Raw genomic sequence first — 27,427 nt, 5'->3', positions numbered from 1 at the left:
TGGTGGTTGTATAAACTCGATATTCTGTCTGATCAAATGAAATCCAGAGTTGTATGACCGGTATGTTTTACCTGTGAGTAGGACCTGTGATTAGCCTTGCCCCTTCCCAAAAGGACAAGAGAGGCCATTGTAATCGGTCTGTGTCAATGAGTATCTGATTTATTTATTCATATGCAGCCTGTGGTGACTTGGCTGCATCATTTTCTGTGGGTGCGGATGTCCCATTGCTGCAATGCCCCGTTACCAGTAAACTTGTACTCATTTTACAGACTGCAGAAGGATGGCAGGCTGAATCAACTCACCTGGTATTAATTCAACATCACAACAGCATCTTGAACTCAACACCCTAAGATCTTAAGCCAACACCAGGTCCACATAAAGTTTTACGTTAATATAGACCATTCATTCTCAAGCCTACTGTGATCTACAGCCTGGTCCAAAATGATGTGCAACTTTTCAAACAGCTGTCATAATTTACAAATGTGATCCTCTTCTTTCTTTTGAGGTTGCCTAACAAACATGGTTTCAAGTTGTTTTTTTTTCATAGAAGTTTCAACAATGTCGAACAATTTCTCGATGCCCCAGCGGAAGCTCATTTTAGATACGTTTTTGCATCAGTCATGTTGCTACACAAAGGCAGTTTCGGAGGGTCTATCCAAATGCAATAATTCCACAAAACAAAACCATCAAACTTATTGTTGAAAAGTTTAGAGACACTGGAAGTTTGAAAGGCTAAATTAAAGGAGACTTTGGTCAAAAACGTTCAGTGAGAACACCCAACAAGATAGAAGCTGTAAGAGAAGCTTTGCAGGCTTATCCAAAAACAGTTGATATGCCGAATTGCAGAGCTGGTGGGAACTTCTTGCACGACCATTGGCAGAATCATATAGGACAATCAGAAACTGTATCCATACAAGATACAGTTACTGCAGTATCTGACCAAAATCGAGACTAATAGATGTGTGTGTGTGTGTGTGTGTGTGTGTGTATGTGTGTGTGTGTGTGTGTGTGTGTGTGTGTGTGTGTGTGTGTGTGTGTGTGTGTGTGTGTGTGTGTGTGTGTGTGTGTGTGTATGTGTGTGTGTGTGTGTGTGTGTGTGTGTGTGTGTGTGTGTCCGCTGTTTCTCGACAACCACTGGTCCGATCTAATTGAAACTTGCCAGGTATATTGCTGGGCCCCTGAGGATGTGCCTTTTCAAGGTTTGATATTAATCGGACAAGTGCTTCCCAAGTTATGGCCATTTATTTACCAACCAATGACAAGACACATTGATGCGTAGGCGTGGCCAATGGGGAAGAGATTCTGAGCCGCGTTCCCCATTGCGGGTTACAACGTACAGACTTCCGGATAGTGACGACTTAGTGGAAACGAGATAGTGGAAACATTCCAATCACAAATCAATTTACCGCAATTTCACAATAAAATAGAGTCCCTAAGATTAATTACTTTGCTTTTGCTTTAATTCCACCACAAGATAAATGAAATGATACATATTTTAAATGTTTGCAAATAAATAGTTACGATATGAGGTTTTGTATGTACATTACTCGATCCAGGACATGAACTCCACTCCACCCACCATCCAAAAACCAATTCAGATCTTTACCCAGCCAGAAGACTCAGTTTGGCCTGAAGGCGGTTGGCCAGAGCCTTCTTCTCGGACTCTTCGAGCATTTGCAGAGCTTCTGTGCCTCGAAGAATCTTGCCATTGGCCTCCTGGACCACGCTGGCACCTAAAGCAGACTCGAGGCGGTCACGCCATGCCTGTAGTTCCTTGTGATTTCTCAGGATGTCACGACCTACTGTAAGAGGCTGGGAGTACATGGTCCGGAGAGTGTCAAGTGGGACACAAATAACGTTGTGCGGAGTGAGGTGAAGTGCATTGAAACATTCAGCCATTTTGTGTGTCCATATATATATATATATATATATATATATATATATATATATATATATATATATATATATATATATATATATAATAGTGAGTCTATAATGTAAACATTCAACCATCTTTGCTTTTTGTTTTAACAGTAAATAATGTGTGATGAGCATTTACATGGTGTTATGTCCAATGCAGTACTATACTATGGTATGATGAACCAAATAATTTGGTAAGTCCCTCAAAGTGTTTGGCATGTATGAGAAGTAGATGTTAATATAGCAATACAAATTAGCAGCTTCATTAATATAATAACCAGTCTGTCATTTCTTATCTAATTCTAAAGCATTAAACTTAAATAATTAATTTACTATCAGCAGGACATTGATTGCTGTTGTGGAGTGTATTAGAGGAGGATCATCTCAGAGTCTGTGATCAATTTCCCCAGATCCCGGTTTGAAGGTTGAAGGACAGGCAGTATAAACAAATGACGTTGATTCAGGAGAAAGTGACTCAACTCATGATGATGATGATGATCGACATATCCCCTTCGTGATTATCACTATTAAATTTATAATACATTTGGGGTAATAATCTACCAATATTTATTTCTAAATTACAGGTTCATAATGCTCAGTATTGGTTTTCTTGTCCCTGAAAACTCATGTTTAGATACACAGAACACACTTGTACCATGAACTGAGACAAATATATAGTTATTTTCATTTTTGCTGCCACCGTTTTGGACCATGGCAGTCTATAACTGTAGTCTAAGTTCATTGGTTCATGGAAAAAAATAAGTGACCACTATATTCGTTATTGTTGTGTGTCTGTCTGTCTATCAGTCTGTATGTCTGTTGGGTAGTCGATCAAGTCGGAAAAAAATTAATTTTTTCCAAAAATCTTTTTTTTGACATTTGTTCTACCCTTATTATTGGTTCACGAAAAATATTTTCACGAAAAAAAAGTGACCACTATATTCGTTATTGTGCGTCTGTCTGTCTGTCTGTCTCTGTCTGTCTGTCTGTCCCAAGCATAGCTCCGTGGGTTTTGATCCGATCCTGACAAAATTTTGGTGTGAGGTTTATATCACGATCTAGTTGTGTTTTCCTGAAAATGGGCGTGGTGCGCCCATTATGGGCGGAGCCACGGCCAAAAAACGTGTTTTTAGGGGGTAGCCGATTTCAATTTGCATCTTCTCCTAGGGGGTTTGTCGAATCTGGCAGGGGTTTTGGTATTTGGTTAGCCCAATGGCACCTGCATAGCCCCACGGATCTCGATTTTTCATTTTAGTCCCAAGGTCAAGGTAACAAGTTCACGAACTTAGAAAATTGCGATTTTGACATAAAAATCCATCTTCTCCGAGTGGTTTGTCGAATCTGGCAGTGGTTTCGGTATTTGGTTAGCCCAATGGCACCTGCATAGTCCCACGGAGCTCGATTTTTCATTTTTGTCCCAAGGTCAAGGTCACAAGGTCAAGGTCACAAGGTCACGAACTTAGAAAATTTCGCATTTTGGCATAAAAATCATACGACCACCCAAACTTTGAGAGCAAGGATGACAATATTTTTATGCATAAACTTGGTCATTCTCCACCTAAAGTCTTGAAACCATTTTGCTCTATCTCGAACACCTTGCCCATGGCGCCCCCTTTAAGTTTGTTTTTACGCTGATTTCATCAAAGTATGGATAATCCGACGAGTACGAAATGCCATATAGCCTACATGACGTTATATTGTTCTTGGAATGTTCCACAGGAAGTTTTGCACCAAAGGTCATAATCCTTGACCTTTGACCTTTAAAGGTCACAAAGGTCAAATTTTCAAAGTTGTGGGAATCAAACTGGGTTTTTGACCTTCTTCGATGAACTAACTCCAATAGGCTATAGCACGCATCCTGTTTCCTTATTTTAATGTCCACAACATTGTTTTGTGACCTTTAAAGGTGATGGCAAAGGTCAAATTTTCAAAGTTGTTGAACGAAACCGGGTTTTCGACATTTTGCAGCTTATAACCTGTCACTCGTACCACATCATGTTGATCATTTTTATAACTTGGTCAAACATTATCACATTGTCTCATCCTTGACTTCTGAAACAATCTACATCGTCAAATACCGCTCATGAACCATCGTCGTCTTCAGACTTGTCAGTATTTAAAATGGCGATTTCAGTTAATACAATGGTGATTACGATGAAACTTGGTTGGTAGGTTCATAGCATGACCTAGTTGTGTGCAAATGAGAACCGTTGCTATGGACACCACCGTTGCCTAGCAATGGGACTTTGAAATTTTTGAAAAATCATTAAAAAAAATTTTTTCGAAAATCAAAAAATCGGGGCCACGAGCGACTGTGGGCAGTTCATTCAGCCATATTGTCAAAAATTTCCAGCCAGATCCTATGAAAACTGTCGGAGAAGATAGACTTTGAATGAATCCTGGTCGAAAACAAAAAAAACGAAGTTCGTTATATCTCAGAGACTATGAGTCAGATATACATGAAACTGGTATGGTTGGTTCATGGTATGTCCTAGTTATGTGTGAGAAAGAACCGTTGCTATGGGCCCCTCCGTTGCCTAGCAACGGCCAAAAAACCTCTAAATGTGGGGGTATTTTAACGAAAAAACAATCTGCAGCATTAACCCTTGAAGCTTGAATCATGAATTTTCTTGTGCTTAATCCTCAGGTCATTCCCCATCAAACGGGCCCATCGCGTCAGATTCTATTGGGTAGTCGACTACCCATGTCCGCCTACCGGCTTGTCTGTCTGTCTGTCCCGAGCATAGCTCCGTGGGTTTTGATCCGATCCTGATAAAATTTTGGTGGGAGGTTTATATCATGATATAGTTGTGCTTTCCTGTGAATGGGCATGGTGCACCCATTATGGGCGGAGCCACGCCCAAAAAACGTGTTTTTAGGGGGTAGCCGATTTCAATTTGCATCTTCTCCGAGGGGGTTTGTCGAATCTGGCTAGCCCAATGCAACCTGCATAGCCCCACGGAGCTCGATTTTTCATTTTCGTCCCAAGGTCAAGGTCACAAGGTCACAAACTTAGAAAATTGCGAATTTTGACATAAAAATCATATGACCGCCCAAACCTTGAGAGCTGGGATGAAAATATTTTTTATGCATAATCTTGAGGTCATTCCCCACCTAAAGTCTTCAAACCATTTTGCTCTATCTCGAACACCTTGCCCGTGGCGCCCCCTTCAACTTTGTTTTTACGCTGATTTCATCAAAGTATGGATAATCCGAGGAGTGCGAATGCCATATAGCCTATATGACGTTATATTGTTCCTGGAATGTTCCAGAGGAAGTTTTGCACCAAAGGTCATAATCTTTGACCTTTAAAGTTGACAAAGGTCAAATTTTCAAAGTTGTGTGAATCGAACCGGGTTTTCGACCTTCTTCGACGAACTAACTCCATTAAGCTATTGCACGTATCCTGTTTCCTTATTTTAATGTTCACAACATTGTTTTGTGACCTTTAAAGGTTATGCAAAGGTCAAATTTTTAAAGTTGTTGAATGAAACCGGGTTTTCGACATTTTGCAGAGACTTAATTCCTTTGGTTCCAGATCTCTTCAGAGAATCCTTGGCTATCGCTGGTCAGACTTTGTGTCCAATAACCTGTCACTCGTACCACATCATGTTGATCATTTTTAGAACTTGGTCAAACATCATCACATTGTCTCTTCCTTGACTTCTGAAACAATCTACATCGTCAAATACCGCTAGTGAACCATCGTCGTCTTCAGACTTGTATTATCTTATTTTTGTTGTCAAATTGAATTCCTTGACCCCAAAAACTTATATTTAGACACCAAGATCACTTTTTAGCCTGACTATGAGCAAAGACATGCCAGAAACGATTTTTGTGGTGGCCATCTTGGATTTTGCCTCGTTGCAGAGTTAGCCCACACTTTTGCGGGGGGGGGGGGGCAGCTCATTTTGTTCAGGATCCCTAATTCATATAAAATCAACCTCCAAACCTTAATCCAGGGAAATTGATCACAGACTCTCTGGGAGAGTCCTCTACTACTCAGGTGGGGATCAGACGGCAGAACGAGACACCTTCCAGGTCCCAAAATATTGGTGTTTCTTTTTTAGGTTTGTATGTCGAGGACCAAGTTGTGACATTTTATTCAGACGTTTTCAGGCATGTCACATCATAGCTTCGTTACTCCAAGGATTGCATTATGGATCGTCATGGGACCGCCTCCCATTGTGCAGCTCGGTGGTTATGATATTTCCTGGTATCCCCCCCCCCCCCATGGCCTACTTGGGTGGTGCAGAGGTATGTCATTGACCTTTGGGCCGATTCAGTCCGAGTTTTAATTATATCTGGTCACACTGCCTCATTGTCATTGCTCATACCTGATGGTCTGGCCAGGTCATATGTGAGTACTATGTCATCACTATCGGTTGTTATGTATGCTTCCAAGACATTTCAGGGAATGGGATAAGACATTTCAGGGAATGGGATATTGACGTTTTTTGCAGATATGCTCATGCATTACTCTGCACACGTTGCTAAGCCTTTATGGATATAGTTGAGTTGTTTGTACATCTGTGATTTGCATCATGAAATAAGGTGACAGTGCTTTCTGTTATAACTTTGAATAATGTGCACTTGTCCTTTTCACTCACTCCTGTCATTTCCTTGAAGGGAAACCCAAACGCAAATTTTTTTTTTCTGGAAACCATTGAAAATCATTAGTCATGGTCTCATTTGAAGGGGGGAAAAAAAAATTAAATTTTTTTTTTCCAATCACAAAGTGCCGAAAAAAGCCCGAAGGTATCTACCAAAATCAAGAAGCACTGCTTTCCTTTATTCTTTCATTCCTCTTTTTTTCACGCCTTTGGAACAAACTCCTACACTCTCTCCACCATCTCTTATCTTCCCCCATCCAAAACCATATTTTCTACCCCCATTAATCCACCTCCTTCATATTCCCTGCTTTCCTTCTTGAAAGTCCCTGTGGTGTCCATCTTGTTTACCCTGTGTACCCCCATCCCTCACCCTTCCACATATCTCCTCATGTGTATTCCCCACTGTTTTGTGCTGCCCTCTCCCATCTCTCTTGTCTCCTGCTCCCCTTGTTATACGTTCTGTGTGTTAGCTCTTATACGAGCCTTGACATTGTACATTCAAAACAAAAACAAAAACTGCATTCAGTTTTGCTTCTTTCATTACTGAGAGTCTTTGTAATCACGTACAACTCTTTCATCCTCCCATTACACGCTGCTTTTTCAGCCATCATCGCAAGGTCATCTGCCCATTTTCTCTCGTCTCTTCTAATGCTTTTCTTAACTTCTTTATCCTTATTCCTGTATTCTGTTTTCAGGATCTGTTTGATTCTATTTGATTTTGCCTGTTCTATATTGCTCTTCCATCTTCTTCTCTCCTCAACTAGCTGCCAAGACTCCTTACTGATCCATGGTTCACACTTCCTTTGCAGTTTCCTTGTATGCTTTCTGAAAATTCTGCCACTTTCTCTCAACTATGTCCTCCAATTCCTCATTCTCTTGTAAAACATCAACCTTGTTTCATATCTTTAATGAGTACTGTGTTTTGAGAGCTCGTTATTGCAGTTTGATTGTATCAAATTTCTTTTTGTTCTCATTGGCCTTTGCTTTCTCTTTAATTTCAATTTTTTAATTTTACTTTGCACTAGTTGGTGGTTGCTTACAATACCTGCACCCTTCATGACTCGAGTGTCCATTATCAATGTCCGATGTTGTTTGCTTACCATCACATGGTCCATCTGGTTCTTTGTCTTTCCTCCTGGAGATATGTGTCAGGTCAGGTCAGGTCAGATTAGATCGGTGACTTGCTACAGGTACCATGTAAATCTGTACCAACCTGTTCCATGGTTGGGTTGTCGGCGACTAAACCATCTCCCCCACCAGGTTTCATGGTGAGGAGGGTGTATGATGTTAACACCCAGCAGGATGAAGAACAAAACCTGTCCAAGGGCGGAGGAGCTCCTTCTGAGCCAACGGCCATCCATATCCAGTGCCCAACTGTGTCTGCGCATGTCCTCCTGCAGTTGGGTTACTTTTGATTAGGAGGTTGGTGGCAGGTTTTGCACTCCGGCCACTGTAAAACCCTTCATTCTGCAAAACATACGAAAAGCAATAAAAAATAAAAATATCTGACCCACTCCAGGGGAGGATCTCCTGTGCAGCTTCCCTTTGCAGGTCAACTCTCCGGATGACGGGATTGGGACGAAGCCTTCGGGAGCCCCAATCATGGATGAGAGGAGGGAAACCATGGGGTAACCTTCCCGGGTCAGATTATGGTAGTGTGTGTCGGGATGGTGCTGAGGTGTCATCCACCAGATGGCAGTCTCCTTGGGTTAACCTGAGGCGGTCCCTTCTGGTGGGTGCCTGGAATATCCTATCCCAAAGAGAGGATGGTCATCTGTCTTTGTTATCATCTGAGCTCAAGTGTTTGGACATCGGTATTGCAGCACTCTCTGAGGTTCGGAGACCAGATTGCGACGAGATCATGGCGGATGGTTACACGTACCATTGGTGTAGTTGCTCTGATGGTTCCCATTCCCAACGAGTTGCTGTAGCTGTGTCCAATAAGCTGACTTCAATGATAATCGAGGTCACACCGGTCAACGAGCGTATGATGAAACGAAAGATTCGTCACTCCTTGGGTGTCATTTCTTTGGTCTCTGTATAAGCTCCGACTGAGGCAAGTGATCTCACCATGAAGGACGCATTCTATGCCACGCTCGAGCCTGTGGTTGATCAGTGCCCCAGGCGAGATACTCTTCCAGTCTTGAGGGCATTGACTGGAACTGATAGGGATGGTTATGAGACATGTGTTGGTCCCCATGGGTCTGGAACTGTGAACCAGAACAGCACCAAGTTCCTTGACTTTGCAAGAAGTCATAGAATGAGGGTGGCTGGTTCATGGTTTCAGCACCCACAGGCTCATCACTGAACTTGGTATTCCAACGCTGGTGGTGTGGCAAATGAGATTGACCATGTGCTCATTGATGGAGGATGATCCAGTACTGCAGGGTCTACCAGAGTGCTCAGTTCCTCAATACCAACCACCGGCTTGTTGTTGCAACTCTGAAGTTGCAGCTTAAATCCAAGAGAATGGTACCATCCCAGCCTAGGCTGGATGTTGGCAAGCTCAAGGATGAGAGGGTAGCTGAGGAGTTTGCAAACAGGCCGAGTAGGGATTTTGAGGGTCTGGGTGCTTTGGGGATTCCTGAAGAGTTGTGGATTGCCTTCAAGACCACCGTTCTTGATGGTGCCAGTGGATGTATTGGAACTCACCAGAGGGTGAAGAAGAATTTTGTCTCTTAAGGGACACTGGATCCCATTGACCAGAGTCGCAGGGCCAGGCTTACTGGCAGAGCTGAGCTGTTCAGGGAGCTGAGATGTAAAACTGTAGGTGCACTAAGGGTGGACAAGGAAGCCGATGTGCGAGGAATCTGTGAGGGGTTAGAGCATCACCTGTGATCAAGTGATTCTCGTCCTGCTTACAGGGGAATTCGCGCATTGCGTTCATCCAAGTCCATCCCTCAGTGTACTGCAGTTAGAGCAGAGAATAGTGAGCACTTGACAGAGGAGTCCGAAGTGAAGGCCCGCTGGGCCAGTTACTTTGAGCGGCTGTACCAGGCTGATCCACCAGCTGTCGAGTTGGATGACAGGGGTGTTACAATCCCTATTGCTGACCATCAAATCAATTGTGCACCACCTTCGCATGTGAAAACACAGGCCGTGGTAAGCCAGTTGAAATGGGGTAAAGCTCCTGGGATCTGTGGCATCCATGCTGACCTTCTAAAGGCTGGAGGAAATGCTGCACTCGTGTCATTGCATGCAGTTCTGTGCTCTGCCTAGAACACAGGCATCATCCCAACTGACTGGAAGAGGGGCCTTGTTGTGTCTCTCTGGAAAGGGAAGGGTGATCGCCAAGACTGCAACAACTACCGAGGGGTGACGCTGCTCTCAGTGCCGGGCAAGGTCTTTGCTCGGATAATTCTTGATAGGGTTCGCCACCATCTGCTTGAGCACCAGCGTCCAGAGCAGTCAGGCTTTACACCAAAGAGGTCAACGATTGACCGTATCCTTGCTCTTCGGGTCCTCAGCGAACGCAGACGAGGCAGGGCTGCTTTCAGCCTATGTTGATCTCTGTAAAGCGTTTGAGTCATTGAATTGGTTGCCCTCTGGAGGATTCTTGGTCTTCATGGGGCGCCACCAAAACTGATCAATCTGATGTGTGAACTATACTCTGGTACTGAGAGTGCTGTGTGATGTGGTGATACCATCTCTGACTTATTTCCAGTTGTTTCTGGAGTTCGTCAGTGGTGTGTACTGGCCCCCACACTTTTCAGCACTTGTATGGATTGAATTCTGGTGAGGATGTCGGAGAGATCAAGCTGTGGTGCATAATTTGGGAATGTCAAGATCTCTGACCTCGATTTCGCAGATGATGCAGTCATCTTTGCGGAGACTCTAGATATCCTTCTTGGGGGCCCTCGAGGTGCTGAATGAGGAGTCGGAGCCGCTGGGATTACAGGTTGCCTGGATCAAAACTAAGATCCAGGCTTTCAATGACATATTGGATGCTGCTATCCTGTTTGTACCTGTTTGTGGCGAGGACGTTGAGGTCACGGAGAGATTCTCTTACATTGGCAGTGATATTCATGTCTCTGCTGGCTGTGAGCCAGAGATCATCAGACGTCTGAGTCGGGCCTGGGGAGTCATGGATTCATTGGAACATGGGGTGTGGTGTTGCCGGTACCTGTGCAGGAGGACAAAAGTCCAAGTCTTCAGGTCCTTGGTGCTTCCAGTCTTCCTCTATAGGTGTGAGACTTGGACTCTGACCAGCGATCTGAGACAGAGACTTAATTCCTTTGGTTCCAGATCTCTTCAGAGAATCCTTGGCTATCGCTGGTCAGACTTTGTGTCCAACGAGCGGTTGCTGAGGGAGACTCGGATGAGATTTGTTACCTGCATAGTCCGTGACGTCCGCTGTGGCTGTCTGGACATGTGGCTCGTTTTCCTGACGCTGATCCTGCTCACCAGATTCTCTCAGGGAAAGAGCCTCGTGAGTGGAGGAGGCCAATGGGCCGACCACGTGCCTCGTGGTTGCAGCAGGTTTATCAGCATCTCAAGGAGATGGGGATGGGCCAGGCACCTGCTTGGGGGATGGCCAGACGGAGGCCCCTGGAGTACTGGCAGAAAGTGGACGCAGCAACGCGCTGCTCTGGCGCATGCTCCCATAACTGACCTGACGTGGAGAGGTCCATGTTTGCTTATGTACCTTAAATGTGGGAAATTGGTGGCAGCTTTTTTTTTAATTAATTTTGTATACCTTCTCGAGGCTCGTATGAGAGCTAGCACACAACGCACAGCAAGGGGGGCATGAGACAAGAGGGGCAGGAGTGGGAAGGACAAAACAGTGGTCATCATAACATTATCAAGTCCACAAAATCTGGTAAGCTATTCTCCATTTTCATATCTACCACCCAGTCCAAGACTTCCGATGATCCTCTCTTATCCCTCGTTGATGTCTCCCACTTTGGCATTGAGATCACCCATTATTATCAATAAGTTGTGTTTGTGTACCCCATCAACCACCGATTGTAAATGCTCATCGAAGCTTTTTGTCTTCCTCACTCGCATCGTTGGGAGGTGCATAAACTTCAATCACAAAAAGCTTCACATATTTAGAGAAGCATCTGGCATATGTTATCTTTTCATTAATCGGTTTCAATTCAAGTAGTGATTGCTCAGCCTTCTTGGACGTCATAATTGCAACTCCATGGTGGTGTAAATTATCTTCTCTCCCTGAAAATGACACTCTCCAGAATTGAACTTCACTTTTCCATTCCCTGTCCACCTGCATTCACTAATCCTCAAGATATCAATATCGTATCGATCCATTTCCTAAGCAAATTGAGCGGATTTACCAAATGTGTATCGTGTTCTTACATTCCAGCATCCTACATTAGTTATTTATTTTGGAATTGTTTTCGACGTTTTCGGCCGCTGGACGTCCCATCGGCTTTGGTCCAGAAGCACCATACTTTCCACAAACCTGATCTCATCATCCTCTGAGATTTGGACCATCATGTCACCATAACCATGACCAGCATGGGCTGGTATTTGAGTTTCACTTGCGGTTGACGATTTATAAGGGATTTTGTATTAATTGATAAATTGGTTATACTACTCCAGCAGAAACACGGCATGAACATTGCACGACACGGTATGGACATGGCATGACACGGACACGAAATGGCATTGAGACGGCATGGCACAGCACAGACACGACAGAGCACGGACACGCCACGAACAACACCCAGGCACACTTGGGCACAGCGGACAAAATGAGCAACGAATGCTTTGTCTCACCGGCGCAGGCTGACCAGGTGTCCTGTATGTTATGGGATCGTCCCGTTTCATGCTTTCCCAGTTGCCATTTGTGTCTGTGGTCATGCCGTGTCGTGTCAGTGACATGTTGATGTCCTGCCCCAGTGGAGAGGGGAGTGGTGCAGGGGGGAGGGAGGGTGTGGGTGGTGGGGGGCCTCCCATTATCGGATAGAGGTGTTGTAGGGTTTGTTTCTACAATTGGTATCCCCAATTGTTCATAGTACCCCAGAGTTTCTTGGACCTCCAGGAGTAGTAAACCACCATTTAAGGGGGGGGGGGGGGGGTTTCTTCCTTCTTTTTTTTTTGCCAATATGTGAACTGTATCTTGGAGCCCCTGGTACATTCGGAATTAAATGTTGCGTCATTAATGCGAATAAAAAGTATGCGGGGTTGACATAACTTGTGACCTTGGTCTAATTTTAAGGTCATGACCTAGTTATAGACATATTAATATTTTACACCATAACTCAACTAAGGTTTGTCTGATCAGAATGAAATTACCCTCCCTAGATAGCCTACAGCAAGGCGCATTTATGCTCAATTTATATCATATCCCTCCGGGTTAAAGATCAAGGTGAAATGGCGGTTTGAGAAAAAGAAGAAAGAATCTTTTTTGTTAATAGCTCAATTTTGCCAATGTGGAATCTTGAAGACCACTTGGCCTTCCAAGATGTCCTTGTATCCTAATTGTGTACCTGCACTGAAGTTGGACATCTGATTTTTTTTTAGTGTCCTTGATCTACTTTTAACCTCCACCACCGAAGGTGAAGGAGGTTATGTTTTCATCCCTTTGTCTGTTTGTCTGTGTACAGGGCATCTCAAAAAGTTGTGAACGGATCCAGATGAAATTTTGTGGACACGTTGGGTGTGTGACAAGGAAGAATTGATTCGATTTTGGTGAAGATCCGGATCCGGATCTGGATACGAGAATTATTTAATTTTTAAAGTGATTCTTTACCATTGAGAGATAACGATATAGTCCTGTATAGCATGATATTTCAAAAATGTATTGGACTCTATATGTTCTCGTGGATCAGGCATTACATGGTGGAGGTATGTGATCGACCGAGTGCCCTTGTAGTTTAAGATTGTAACCAAATTAACTAAAAACACCTTTTTCATCACAACTTGAATAATTAATTTTCCTCTGATTTTCATGATGAGTTTCATGAATATATGAAGTTGAGGACACATTTTCTTTATTTACACTCTATCCCTAAATGTTGAAGGTCAATGTCATATGATGATCTGAAAAGAATATGGCCATCATTGGATCACAGGCACCCTTGGCGATCGCCTTGTGATCGCAGATATCTAGTTATTCTTGCTCGTTCCTCATCCCAAATGAGCTTCCCCCTTCGTGCAGCAGGTATCAAAGCTGGATTTATTAATCCACTTCGTTGCCTATATTTACATCACTTAGCCAGATAGAGCAGAAATTGTCATGTCAGATCACGTGAGATTTATTTCACAAAAAATTATCTCGGAAGCAAATGAAACCGGGGTGGGGGGGGGGGTGGTTGATTTAAAATCTAATAAATTTCATTACAAAATGAGATTTAAGGGGGATGTTCCTCGATAATGTTTTTAAACATACAAAGAACACATTTGCTAAGCATGATAATAGATTGCAAATTGAGAAATGTACTACTACTACTTCTACTACGGCCCCAATTATTCTCACCACCTTATGGGATTGGCCACATAATGTTTTGGCAAAACTTTCAAGAACTGGCTCACCAGACCTGATGGACTCGACGGAAGGTAATTTGGGAAGGAATTTGTAAAAAAAAATTCAGGATACAGGTGATAACACACCTACTCTTCCGGAAAGACACCATGGGATCTTTCACATCCACCAACAACCAGTGCCAGCAGACTGGTTCACGTTAAAGTCCTTTGGATGGACGACACTCACAATGATGCCTCACTCTGCATATGCAAACCTCTAAGCTATATCATTGGGCAAGATAACATTGGCGAATAAACAAACACTGAAAGATTCTGAAATAACATTGTAGTTGGGTTTTTCCCCCAGAGGGAAACGGCTAATTGCCCCCTCTGGATTGACTCCAATTTAGTCCGAAGATAGCTCGCTGATGTCGTTGAAAAATGACACAATGGCCTTTTGTGGATAAAATAATCATACTCATGGTGGATCGCTTCTGAATGCGTAGTTATCCTTGCAAACCACTCCTGTTTTCAAACACTTCATTACTCTCCTTCTGCTCCCAAAATGTAGCAAATGTTTTAACTTTCCTCCTCACCAGGCGAGCATAGGTACCCAGAAAGGTAAGGAAACCGTGCCGGTGAAGACACATTAAAACTCTGGATCTATCCTCGTCTGGATTTTGACGATGATGTCAGCACAAGGACAGTAAATTGTGAAGGTAAATTACAGTTTGATAATTACAAGCATTTTGTACTGTTAAAACGAGCTTGTTACACTGACACCATGGTCGATTGTTGACAGTGTGAAAACACAGCTGAAGTGCCTAAGCATTTTTCCTTTCTGTTTCTACCTACGCCAACAACAAAACTGTAATTTTTCCGTTTGTTATGCTCCCCCAGTCTCTTGGTCTTTCTGCTCATCTCCGTAGTCTTGGTTATATTCTCAATAACCTGAACATCGACCCCAGAGGGCTCTCTGGCTGAAAGTATAGAGGGCAATTAAAAATGAAAAATGATCAGGATACTCAACAAAGAGACCAGAAAGATGTATACAGGGAAGTGAGAGGGATTGGGGTTGGGGGTGAGGGTAACTTGCTCCATCTTACTTTGTTCCCATTTGGCTTGCAACGTAGGTTGTATAATTGCACTTGAAATGAGAACAGCACTCGGTAAAGCGCGTACCTCCACCAGGTTGAATAGTTTACCATTTGTATCCCACTGATTGGCTGGATCTGGATCCGGGCCTTAACCAAAATCTAATTGGCTTGTTATTGTCACCTACACAACTCATCCACAACATTTTGAGGTATCATGCTGCATATCGTTTTTCGCCCAATCTCGCAATGATGAAGAATCACTTAAAAAATCTCGGATCCGGATTTGGATCTTCATCAAAATCTAATCGATTCGTTTTTGTCACACTCCCAACCTGTCCACCAAATCTCGTCTGAATCCGTCCACAACTTTTTGAGATATCCTGTTCGCAGACAAAACAAAACAAACAAAAAAAACAAGACAAATGGGAGAAAACATAACCTGTTAACCTTTGGTGGCAGAAATAATTAGCCAATGGATGATCAGTCCACACACGCACAAACAGCAAGGATTTCCTGATACATACAACTGCATAGAATAATGCTGAAGAACTGCTCTATTATTGTGCATAATATTTCAAGCTATATGAATCATCCTGACATACCTGTTTTTATCAGTCTCAAGTTTTGTGCAGGTTCTGGTTTTTTTTGTATTCATAAAATCGAGGCTCAGGTAAGAGTTAAATGACTGATGGAGGAAAGCAGGTTCACAGACTGACAGAAGATCAAAGGGAAACAAGGAGACAAAGACATCGCACAGGAGTGACACAAAGGAACGAAGTGGGGAGTGGGATGAGGGGTGTCAGCAAGAGTATAAGAGAGCAGGGGTTCCATGGATAAGGGCTAAAGCTTGAGGTGATCATAGGCAGTACTCTTGAAGGACTGGAGGGAGGAAACAGACACAGGAAGTCGGTTCCAAAGATGAGAGAAAAAGGGGGTGAAGGAATGGAGGTGAATGTTCAGCTTAGAATTGCTGAGGTTAACCAAGATGTGGGATACTGGAGGAATGTGTGTGAGCACGGATGACTGTGGGACACATCCTTTATAGGCTAGCGATGGAAATGTGTCGGAAAAGTAAAGGTGGCACACATTCAGTCGTCTTGACTTGACTTGGGCTACCCTACCATCAAACTGTGGCAACTTTATAGAAATATTCAAAGAAAATCTTTGGGTTCTTCCTAAGGTCACTTATACTTTCAATAAGCAAACTATTAAAAAAAGAATAATTTTTTTTTTTTTTCAATCTTACACTCCTCACAATGTTTATACATCTTTAAGTTTAAATCGGTGAGAGTACGTGCACCCATTGACCCCTCATTTAAGACGCACAGTCAATCTGGTGTTCAGAATAGCCCCAGTTGATGATATGTATAAATCTTAATGTTGACTGCATCAAAATTGCAAATGTAAAATGTTGATATATTGCACATGGCATTTGAGGACCATAAAAACATGATGCTGTGTGCTACGCAAGACCCAACTCCTTAAAATGTCGGTTTCAAAAGTCAACATGATCAAGTCCGCCTCATTGGTGTTGTTCCTAAAGCTTTCGCAGGCAGGGCTTTTTGTGGAATCATGGTTGGGACTGACAACGTAAACAGGTGAGCACATCACGAGCAGTTGAATGTTGTGCTCAAAGTGCATAATTGCTTCCTTGGAGATGTCAGCAATCTCTTACAATTTTGATTACGGATCACTTGAACACATTATAGGTTTGTGTAATGATGTCATTATTACAGCAAGGCACAAAGTTGTGCATTTGCAGCGGCATGATGTGGTAAACATGATACCAAAGTATAATTTTCAGATGGAAGCAGGTGTGGGATACTTCGCAGGGTGTTGCATGTGCGCTAATTAGTCGGTCATTTGGTCTGAATGAATAGCTCGTAGGTAACGCATAAGCTGTCTTGTGTGGGTTTGATTCCTGACGTGACTATAAACTCTACTTCTGGTCCAGTCAAGGTGTGGCAGCAATATGTTAGCCATCCTTCGGCGTGGCAGGTTAGGGTTAGTTCCCTGGCCAAATTATAAACTCCTTCCATGATCTCATGTCGGGGAAACTGCATCAGTGGAACTGCAGCACCCGCAGAAATGACGCAACCAGCAGCCAGGTGTCGCATGGTCGTGAATGGTGAACAACAAATTAATTTGCCTCACCTATGCAAAAGATGACATCTGATCTTTCATGTGGTTCAGCACATGCAACCAGATAGAACAGTGTTTAACATGACACACCCTAACCTTGCTGGTTGGTTATTGAACTTAAACAGCTCATACATCACATCCATGAAAATGCTTTCATCTAACAGAATCAATTTCCTCTTTTTTTTTTTTTTTTTCTTTTCAGAAAAGCCAAACTTGACCTACCTGTTGTATGTCAGAATAGGCAAAAATGTCTGCCAGACTTGGTTGTTGTCCACACAGGAATGGCTTTCCCGCCAGGAAATAGTTCTTGAAAAGGCACAGTGAGCCCTCCAGGTGGGAAACCATGGCCTCAATTCGCTTCGTAGGCACGGGGCAGCCCGTAATGGCGGGTAGAATGCCCTATTAAATCATGCAGCATACGAGAGCATCACAAAAGGTTCTTTTAACCAAAACATCCATTATTTCTCAAGCTACAAATCTCAAAAAATGGAAGTGCACTGTGAGATCGCAGAGCGAGAGGATTATGTCTGAGGATGGCTTGTGACTATTCGTTTCTGCTCGTCATTGCAGTTGGTGCTTTTAGGATTCTGTGAACGATGCTGGGATGACGTGCAGTTCGCCACGACCAATAGCTGAGCCTGCACGTTTCATTCATAGATACCAACAATCTTCCTTTCCACACACCACACAAATAGTGGATTGGAAACACGAAGATTTAAGTTTAATTCAACTGATTTTTTGAATGCAAAATGCCAAATTGAAGCTCAGGGAGGAGCGGGGTAACGGAGGGTAAAAGGCAACGAATTGACGTTGGGGGCAGTCGGTGGCATGTGAATGCAACAAGCAAGGAAATGAGGTGAGAGAGGAGGTTAAGAAACTTGATTGTAAGAGGGTTGGGTTAGGTATGGTTTATTGGGGTGACATGGTGCACCGCCAGCTTGAAGACCTTGAAGCCCAGTTGAAGCGTAATTGGTGAGAAAATGATTACGAGTTGGAGGATGTGTCCATCTTACCTCTAGGACTGTAATTAGGCCACACATTGGCCGAAAACCCATGTGCTGCCAGGACAGAAACTCATCCACCCTTGCCTGCGTCCTTGTATCCTGTGGATACCAATGCTCGGGCACATTAGGCCAGCGAACCACGTACTTGGCGATGGCAACACTGTATAGAAAGTGATAGCAAGTTGTTTCCAATTAACATTGCACTTGTAGGATAATGGGAATAGACAAAAATGCAAATAATTGGGCATGAAGACAGAGGGGAAATTAAAATCAACAGAATTACTTGCAGAATTTGTAACCAACTGCAGAATAATGGGGTAAGATCTTAGAATATGGCACAGCTCCACAATTCTATTCGCTATATGTTAGATATACTGGATCATCCTCAGAGTCTATTTTTTTTTTTTAATTTTTAAATCTCAACTGCTTTGAAATTTTTAATTACATCTTTTCATTTGGAGAAAGACAACCATGAAATTATGATACAAGCTATCTATGTTACCATTAGTAATTGGCATACAAGGGGGAGCTTAAAGCAGTATATAACCGAAAGAAAAACTGTTAACTCCTTTTAATCTGAAATTTACAAACAAAGTGACAGCAATAAAGAACATATACTGGCATTTGTCTTTTGGAAGAGACAGACTGACTTGATAAAGCTGTTCGGCACTCCCATCAAAGTCCTAACATGTATACACTTGCAAACCCCCTGAAGGGCGTGCCGAATGTCAAGGGTGACACTGTAAAGTAGATTGGACAAAAGAGTCCAGAGATCTCCACAAGGCATATACCATTTACCACTTTACCCCAAAACCATTTGGACCACCATCTGCTATAGACCTGCACCATGCCCCCAAAGTGGGTATGACTCAGACAATCATCTGTCACGGAGCACCTTGTGCCAAAGCCATTACCATGGACAACTATTTCACAGTAGCCCGTTGTAATGCTTTTTTGGGGGGGGATGGTGGTTTTATTATCATGGACCACCATTTACCTCCCATGGGCCACCATGCCCCCAACAGGCATTACCATGGAACATTAGGTAGGTAGTGGTCCCACCATGGTTATGCATTTGGGCTGTGCTAGTTTTATTACTGTGGAAGACCATGGGCATCAACATAGACCGTCATGTATATCGACCACCAAACCCGAAAAAGGGCAGCTTGAAGTGGTCAACCAGACTTCCCAACTTTACATCAATGGCGGGACAATGCTGTTTCTGCCTCTGAGGCTTCATCAGCAGGAGAAAATGGTCAAGCCATCAAATCAAACCGATTGTAATGTCCTGGGACGCGATTGATCCTCGTATTTCTATCTCGTATTAACGATGCTGTGCAAGTTAGCAAAGAATGGTCAAAGGGTTCATCTTACATTTATAGTTTACTTTCGACACCTTGCATTATAATACGTCGTGTGAACAGCTTCTCTCATTACCGATCATGAGTAAATCGTCATCATGAAGAGACGAGTTGGTTCAAACCAAAAGCAATATTATATTTAATAATTAATCTATAAAAATGTATGTGCAGTAATTCATTTTCAAACATGTCCAGGGGATGAGCAAAGTTGTTGTTTGGGGGTGGGGGGGGAGATGGGTAGCAGTTAATTGATCCATTTATCATTTTGTGTTAAAATTTTCAGTTCTGTTCTTCAAATCACTTTACCACAACAGATTTGCAGTTAAAGAATTATGAAACATGAAACCCCACACAAAGGATACCGATCTCATTGTTATGACACATTGGGCAGCCAATTGCCGAGGGCAAAGTCAACTTTTCCATTGTTCTTACACCTGTATAGGATTTCTTTCAAATTCTTTGAATAGAATAAGCTTTCAAATAATCTTTCACCTTTGTATGTGAGATTACGTTTTGCAAATACCACTTCTTTCTCACGATAATACCCGACCCTTGGTTAACGAGAAATGCTCCCTTTAAAAATATAAATAAAATGAGGCATTAAGGTAATGGTGACCCAAATATAAAATAGTGTAAGGAGTAAGCTTTGGGGATGGGGCTGCCATAGGTTGTCATAAACTTGTAAGGGATTCTTGTAAAAGATTGAGAACTTATCAAGTTTTTCATTGTGAAACACCTTGGTCTCCTTTCGGGCAACGGTGGCACCAAAGACATCAGGTACGTCTATTCCAAAAATCCATCCATTGGGACCATACTCTGTACAGAGTGTTGGTGCTGCCAAAACAGTCTCCTGAGCTATTGGGTACAATCCTGGACAGGTTACCACTCCAACATAGGATACTCAAATGGCACAATCATGCCAGCAAGCTGGTACTCATTTTGCCAACTTCAGAAGGATGATAGGCTGAGATCTCCCCACCTGGTATTAATTCAACAGCCAAGAAGGATTTAGCACTCAGGACACTCATATCCCAAGCTCACCACTCTAACAATTAAGCCAACACCAGGCATATTGCTATTCTAATATTAATTATATTTGATCAATAAATATCAAATATATTACACAACCACAAGATATTATTAATTATTTCAAGATACCATAAGTTCCTTTTGTACAAATATTCATACAAACCACACACCACCCACATCAAGTGACATGAATGGTGAGAGCAGAGGTTTTCCCCGAGGCATCTCCTCCAAAGTCATTCAAACTTCAAATAATTGGGAAACAAAAGACAACTTACCTTTCCGTCAGAATAAAGCCATTGTCCTCCAGCACGGGAACTTGTTGGAACGGAGTGAGTTTCAAAAAGTCTGAGCGCAGGTTTTCCCCTGGGAAATGCAAAAAGTCCACAATGATCGATCTGATTACATCGTCACCATGGCAGCACATGGTACGTTCAGTAACACACACACAAATGATAGGAATGGACTTGGATAGCTTTTTGACCTGTAAATGAATACCACCACAGACTGCCGACCAAGAAAGGGTCAGCATCATGCATTGGTTAAAGTAGATTAGAAAAAAAGGTTCCAATCAACTGGAGCGCTATAGGTATTGTAAAAGGTCTTTGACGGCCAATTTGGACTTGGTGTCGTCATCAGCAAAACAACATCGATTGCTGCAAAGTGAATGCAAATCAGGATCATTTAGCACTATGCATAGCTGAAGCGTCGTCACAGCATGAGCAGAAACGCAAAGACCTTCACTTGCAAAGGAGCAAAAGGAAGGAAGGAAGAAGAAGTAAGTAGTGGGGTACCTCAGGGATCAGTACTGGGACCATTATTAATCATAACTAGCAAAAGCTCCTGTCTCTAGTGATGGGAAAAGCTAGCCATGGTGGTGGTGAGAATAATGACAGAAGATCACAGTCAGGCAATTGTCTAGGAAATTAAATCAATCCTGTAGCGCTCAACTTCATCAAAGGCCGCACTATTCAAACCAACTGCAACAGCAGGGAAGTGTAACCCCCATCAAATTTTCTGGGGGTTTCCCGGTGGCCGAAGGAGCTGGTACAACCTTTTACCTTTGTGACAAATTAGGTCCAAATCCATGCAGAGGTGAAAGAGTGTATACGTAACACACAGACAGATCGACATTTATCATTGTCGATTTATATCAATGATTTGGAATGTGGGGTTAAGTGTCAGCTTTCTAAACTTACAGATGACACGAAGCATAGAGGTAAGGCAGATATGTGGTGATCAGATTCAGGAAAGTATTGATGCTTTCATAGATTGGTGAAAAGATTGGCAGATGCAATTTAACCTGAGCAAGTGTAAGGTGTTGGGGATGGGGAAGAATAATGAAAGTAGAGATTACAGGATGTAAGGGGTAATTTTGGAGCGTGTCGCACAGGCGAAAGATCTGGGGGGTGGTATTAGATATGGGAGGTAAGCAGGCAGCTATATAGGTAAAGAAAATAGGGTTTTAGGTTGTATTCATCAGGGGATCATTTATAAATATAAATCAAAGGAGGTGGTGTTAACAATGCACAGGAATTTAGTGAGGCCACATCTAGAATATTGTGTATAGTTTTGGTCACCGCACATGAGGAAGGATGTAGCTGCCAGAGAGAGTGTACAGTGTCGATCTACGAGATTGATTCCAGGGTTAGTTAGATTAAGCTATAAGGAACGTTTGAAGAACACAGGACTTTATACATTGGAAAGGAGGTGATTACGAGGGCATCTGTTAGAGATGTTTAAGATAATGAAGGGTGTGGACAAGATAAGTGTAGTGCAGTTTTTCAGCAGAGTGGACAGTATTGGGACCAGGGGCCATAACTTGAGGACAATTAAGGTGAGAATTGGGACAGTTTTCAGGCAAGGGGCTTTCAGTCGGAGAGTGGTTAATGCATGGAATGGTCTCCTTGGAAAAGGAGTGGCAGCAGATGGGGTGGATACATTTAAATGAGATTTAGATAGGTACTTGGATGCAGCATTGGGGATAGAGGGTATCGGGATATTGGCTTGTGTGGATGGTGCGTAGCTTGTGTATGGATCGGTGATGATACCGGGGTTGGTACAATGCAGGCATGATGGGCCGAATGGCCACCTCCTGCACATTGTGTGAATCCTTGCTTGTATTTAGTCATCCTTATAACACTTTGACTGAGTGAATCAATTTTCCAAGAAATGGAGAACGAGGTAAAATGGACACCTTCAGGATTTTGCCATTGCAACCAGCCCTGGGCTGAAGGGCAATGTCTTCTTCCTCAACCACAAATTCCATGGCATCAATGTTTGCACTCCCTCCTCTATCACAAGCTACCAAAGTAATTTTTCCCACCACATCAGATTGATTTATAATTTAGAAGTATATGGGGAAACAAAGGTGAGCAATGGATTCAAAATGCTCCACAGCCCAAACTTACGTGGGTGATCATCCAGAGGTGGATCCAAGGAAAGAGGTGCCTGAGAGCTTTGTTCCTCCCCTTTTCAGGGAAATATATATATATATTACTATGCCTTAATCATCGACAACTTGTATGGCAGGATAGCTTACGGGTATGCATACTTGTCTTGAGCTGTCCATAACCCAGATTCTAATCTCACCTTGGAGTTTCACATGCAAGATGCTGTATCATTGTGCGTACTCTCATTCAGGAGGATATTAAAGGCAGGGGACCCATTTGACAGCAATGGTCATTGGTGGACGTTAAAGATCCCTTGGCCTGCTTGGCACTCTTAACAACTTACAAATTCCAGCCCAAACTGCAGGTGGCAAGTAGTCTGTTCTTTTGAAATCCCCCTTGACACCAAATTACACTTCTTGCTGTCTTGTAGCGTAGTCGTCGTCTGGGTGGGAGCTCCGACACTGCAAACAAGTTCAAGCTTTGAGGTTGTTTGCATGTCACATTTCAATGGCCGTCTTTGGCGACAAAGGGTAACCATGATGATAAATCCTACAATTAAACGTTCATTTTAAAATTAATCAATCAGGTTTTTCACCAAGTATTACAGCATGGGACATGACAGCATTGGACTGCCGGCCATTAATGTTTGGATAGTTTTTAGACCACCTGCAGCAAGGACCAGCACTCCCTATCCTTCACCAAGAACAAAACCTGGATCTTATCAGTCAAGATGAAAGTCTTCCCTTGATTGCACAAGATGTAGGGAGTCGTGAACAAATCATCGAATCAGGCTATGGTTTGAAAGGTTTTGGCGCCAATGAAAATAATTAAGCTTCTTGGAAATGCATTCATTCAAAAACGAATTCATCAAGTCACCTGTACTAATGTGTGTGTGTCCTCCATAACTCCAAAACCATGAAACCCAGTAGCCACAAACTTTGCATGCATACCAAGAAAACTCCAAGGAAGTACATGACTGAAAAATGGGTGTCTGGGTTAATTAAAACACTCTTTTTGAAGATAATTAAGACTAATTTATTTATATCCTTTATCATGCACCATCCTCGGCCACCTCGCTCTCTGGGGTCTTAAGGCGTATCCTGGGTGACCTCGCTGGGGTCTGAAGCCACCATGTGTTTTTTCACCTGCTTAACCACGCCGCGACTTGGAACAGGCCGCAATGATTTATTCACGATAAAGTTTGTTTTTTCCACTTTCCTCACTCATCTTATCAAATGCCTCCATCATAGCTATGAATCGCTGCATACATCACTTTTTTTAAGTTTTATAACTTTCAAATTAGGAGCTTGGAGTGATTTCATGCATTCTATAAGATTTCTCACGATCTACTCACACGGACAAATTAAAGTACGTATATCATCAAAATATTATTTCGGTTTTTAGGATCGGATATCGTCCGGACTAAATGAGTGTCGAAATCTGGAGTGAAATCTGATAATGTAAGAAAAATAACGAGTCTTATAATTAAACCGATATACCTATTTACTTTAAGCAAGCAAGGCTATGTTCCCTCCTTCTCCATATATACAGAAGAAAATGTGAAATTTCCAAATCATTAAACTTATCTTTTTCTACTGTTTGGATAATTATATTGAGTAAACAAAAAATTTAGGAACGTGCCAAAATTAACTAGCTTCATTGAGTGCAATGGAAATAACTTGATTCAGTGCAGTGAAAATAATTAACCAGCGGTATCGACGTGAAGCTGCTTCTCCTCACCCAACAATGGATGGAGGCCTCCAATGTCAGACATGAGATCAGGGCCATCTCTCTGGACACAACTCATGCTTTTGATGCAGTTTGGCATCTCACCTTACTTTCTCTCCAAACTCTGCCTGTGGCATCTAAGGCCAACTCCACACATGTCTAACTGACTTCCTCTACTCTTGTATCCAATGTGTGGTACTCGACAGAATCCTTTCATCTCTTCTTCCTATCAAGGCTGGAGTTCCCCAAGGCAGTATTCCAGGCCCAGCCATGTTCTTGATCTTCATCGATGACTATCTGGAAAATCCTCTCTATTTTCTGATTATTCCAACCACTGCCGTGACATCCATCATCCTTCAGCCAGGTCTTCAGACCTTGAAAAAAATCACAAGCTGGTCCAACACTTGGAATATGTCTGTCAAACAACAACAACAACAACAACAACAACAACAACAACAACATTTCAACGTTGGCCTCCAAAGCTAGCCACCGATTGGGCATCCTTCGTCATACACAGTCCTTCCTTGGCACACTTGAGCTCCAATCCATTTACAAGCCCTTCATGATGGAGTACTGCTCTCCCCTTTGGCCTGGCTCCCCTGCCTCATCTTTTGATGCCGTGGAAACCAAGGCCTTCAACATCATTGGAATCTCTCATGCTGAAGCTGATTCTCTGGGCCTATCACTTTCCCATCGCAGACAGGTCAGTGGTCTGTCTGTGTTGTACCGCCTCCTTTCTGGTTTCGCACCCTCTGCTATTTTCATGCTTTGTCCCCCAGGTTTCTGCAGGGCACACACAGTCCACCATCGACCATTTTCTGGTAAAACTCTCCAAATCCAGGATCACTGCTCACCTCCATTCTTTTGTTCCTCTTTTTTTCACACTTGTGGAATCAACTTCTACATCTTGTTAAATATCATTATTTCGTCCAGGTCTTCAAGACCGATGTTCACCACCATCTCATATTATACCCAATCCAAAACCATGATCTTTTCGACCCTCGTTAACACCACCCAAATCCCTCCTAATGTTCCAGTTTTTCCTCGGAGTTTCCTTCTTCATGCCTGTATGTTTTGCGTCCTGTTTTTTAGATCCTCGTGGAGGATCTCTAAGTCTTACTCACATTGTTGTTCTTCATCTTCTTCTTGTGGACTTTTTTGTTTCACAGCCTACAGTTTTCATCGAAACTTCCTGAAACTTGGCGTATATATGTAAAGATACCCTGCACAGACAGTAACCATCTCTGATTTTGAAAATTCCTCCGAGAAAAAAAAGTTATGACGTCAAAATATCTCCACTAATGGAAATCGCCTAAAAAATTATCTCCGAAACTCGGCAAGCTTTTTGAATTCTGTTTGCGGGAATCGAACAGGGCATTAGCAAAGATGAATTACCGCACATATGATATATCACTATGACGTCATATCAATTTTTATGACGTCATTCCTATTTTTTGATTCACAACCCAGAGTTTTCATCAGATCTTCGTGAAACTTGCCATGTATATGCAGAAAGCCCACGCGCAGGCAGCACCCATCTCCGATTTTGGAAATTCTTCCGCGAAAAAAAGTTGACATCATAATATCGCCGCTAATGGAAATCGCCGACACCATTATCTCCGAAACTAGGCAAGCTGTTTGAATTTTGTTTGCGGGAATCAAGCCGGGCATTAGCACAGATAATTTATCGCAAACCTGATACATCACAATGACGTCATATTCGTTTTTATGACGTCATCATTAAGAGGACGAGGATCTTAGCTCATTTGAGCTTGTTTTCCATTCACTGAACTCGCTCTTCCACGAACCTCGGCTATGTATACAAAAAAAGGGCACTGTGGGTTAACGTCCACCGACTGACATCAGCAGATGGAACACTCAGTTTAACGTCCATCTGATGCACAGCACTGACGCACGCATTGATGCATCGCCCTGCTTGCGAAACACCAGATGGACAGTTTATAGCTGGGTCGGGATTCGAACCCAGACTAGATAGCTACAGGTTATCCTGCCACCTGAGCTATCTTATAACGAGAGCATATATAGGTAGTTTCATTTTTTAAACAAAGTTTCAGAAATCTCATTTCCAGCTTTTCAAGAAACGAACGAACTCAATTTTCGAAAAACTACAATTGTGAGCATCAAATCTAAATCGACATCACTTGGTATCGAAAGACACCTTAGCTGATCACATGGTGACCGAAAAAAAGGTTGCCCACTCACTTTGAAAGAATTGGTATAAAATGGAGCAAAATTAAATTTGTGTTGAAATGATAAAGCACCAAAAAGGATGTAAAACTGGCTTTGTTAGGCTGTGGACATACCACCGATGACCCCTATACGGTCGTACATACAAGGTACATCACAGGTGTTAAAGCAGGTGCGATCATTAGATAGGTGTTGAGAATCAGTGTGAACGAGCTACAGGCATGCAGTACCGATGTAGCTGAACAGTGAACTCCGTGCGACCTGAGAATGCGAAATGCGTGACCGCTCGGTGTTCGCACCTTTTGCGAGCTGAACCTCCTCCGTAGAGAAGGTGACGTTGCTGCTTTTGAGCAAGAGGAAAACTGCTCGACAGGGAGCCGAGGCGAGGTCGCAGTACAAGCGCACAGTCATGATGCTCCGATTCAGAAAGAGTGCTGGAACGCGCGTTTTCTCAGCGTGGTTCCTTCACGATAAACATGGAGAGCGGGATGGGGGTGGAGCTCATCG

The 27,427-nt window shown here is 42.8% G+C and overlaps 1 protein-coding gene across 1 annotated transcript; it reads right to left on the bottom strand.

The window, feature by feature from the left end:
• Positions 1–82: 82 nt before the first annotated feature.
• Positions 83–27,427, bottom strand: LOC147028544 (glutathione S-transferase theta-3-like). Its single transcript, XM_085879057.1, has 5 exons — positions 27,220–27,427; positions 20,870–20,957; positions 18,214–18,364; positions 17,423–17,599; positions 83–1,812 (listed from the first exon to the last, which is right to left on the bottom strand). The coding sequence occupies exons 1-5, from the start codon at positions 27,329–27,331 to the stop codon at positions 1,603–1,605; spliced, it is 738 nt and encodes a 245-aa protein (XP_085735183.1). The 5' UTR covers positions 27,332–27,427; the 3' UTR covers positions 83–1,602.

Source organism: Eptatretus burgeri, chromosome 4 (assembly GCF_056783735.1).
Source record: "Eptatretus burgeri isolate ZD-2024b chromosome 4, Ebu_testis_v1, whole genome shotgun sequence".
NCBI classification, from domain to species: domain Eukaryota; kingdom Metazoa; phylum Chordata; class Myxini; order Myxiniformes; family Myxinidae; genus Eptatretus; species Eptatretus burgeri.
Note: the sequence above shows the minus strand (reverse complement) of the source record. Positions and strands in the feature narration are given on the sequence as shown.

What these genes read in the sequence shown, in the direction of transcription:
- LOC147028544 (XM_085879057.1), bottom strand. Translation starts at nt 27,331, where the DNA reads ATGACTGTGCGCTTGTACTGCGACCTCGCCTCGGCTCCCTGTCGAGCA. An exon ending in GGAGGTTCAGCTCGCAAAAG is followed by an intron (nt 20,958 to 27,219) that starts GTGCGAACACCG and finishes TGCATTTCCCAG; the next exon opens with GGGAAAACCTGCGCTCAGAC. An exon ending in CCTATTCTGACATACAACAG is followed by an intron (nt 1,813 to 17,422) that starts GTAGGTCAAGTT and finishes ATGTACTCCCAG; the next exon opens with CCTCTTACAGTAGGTCGTGA.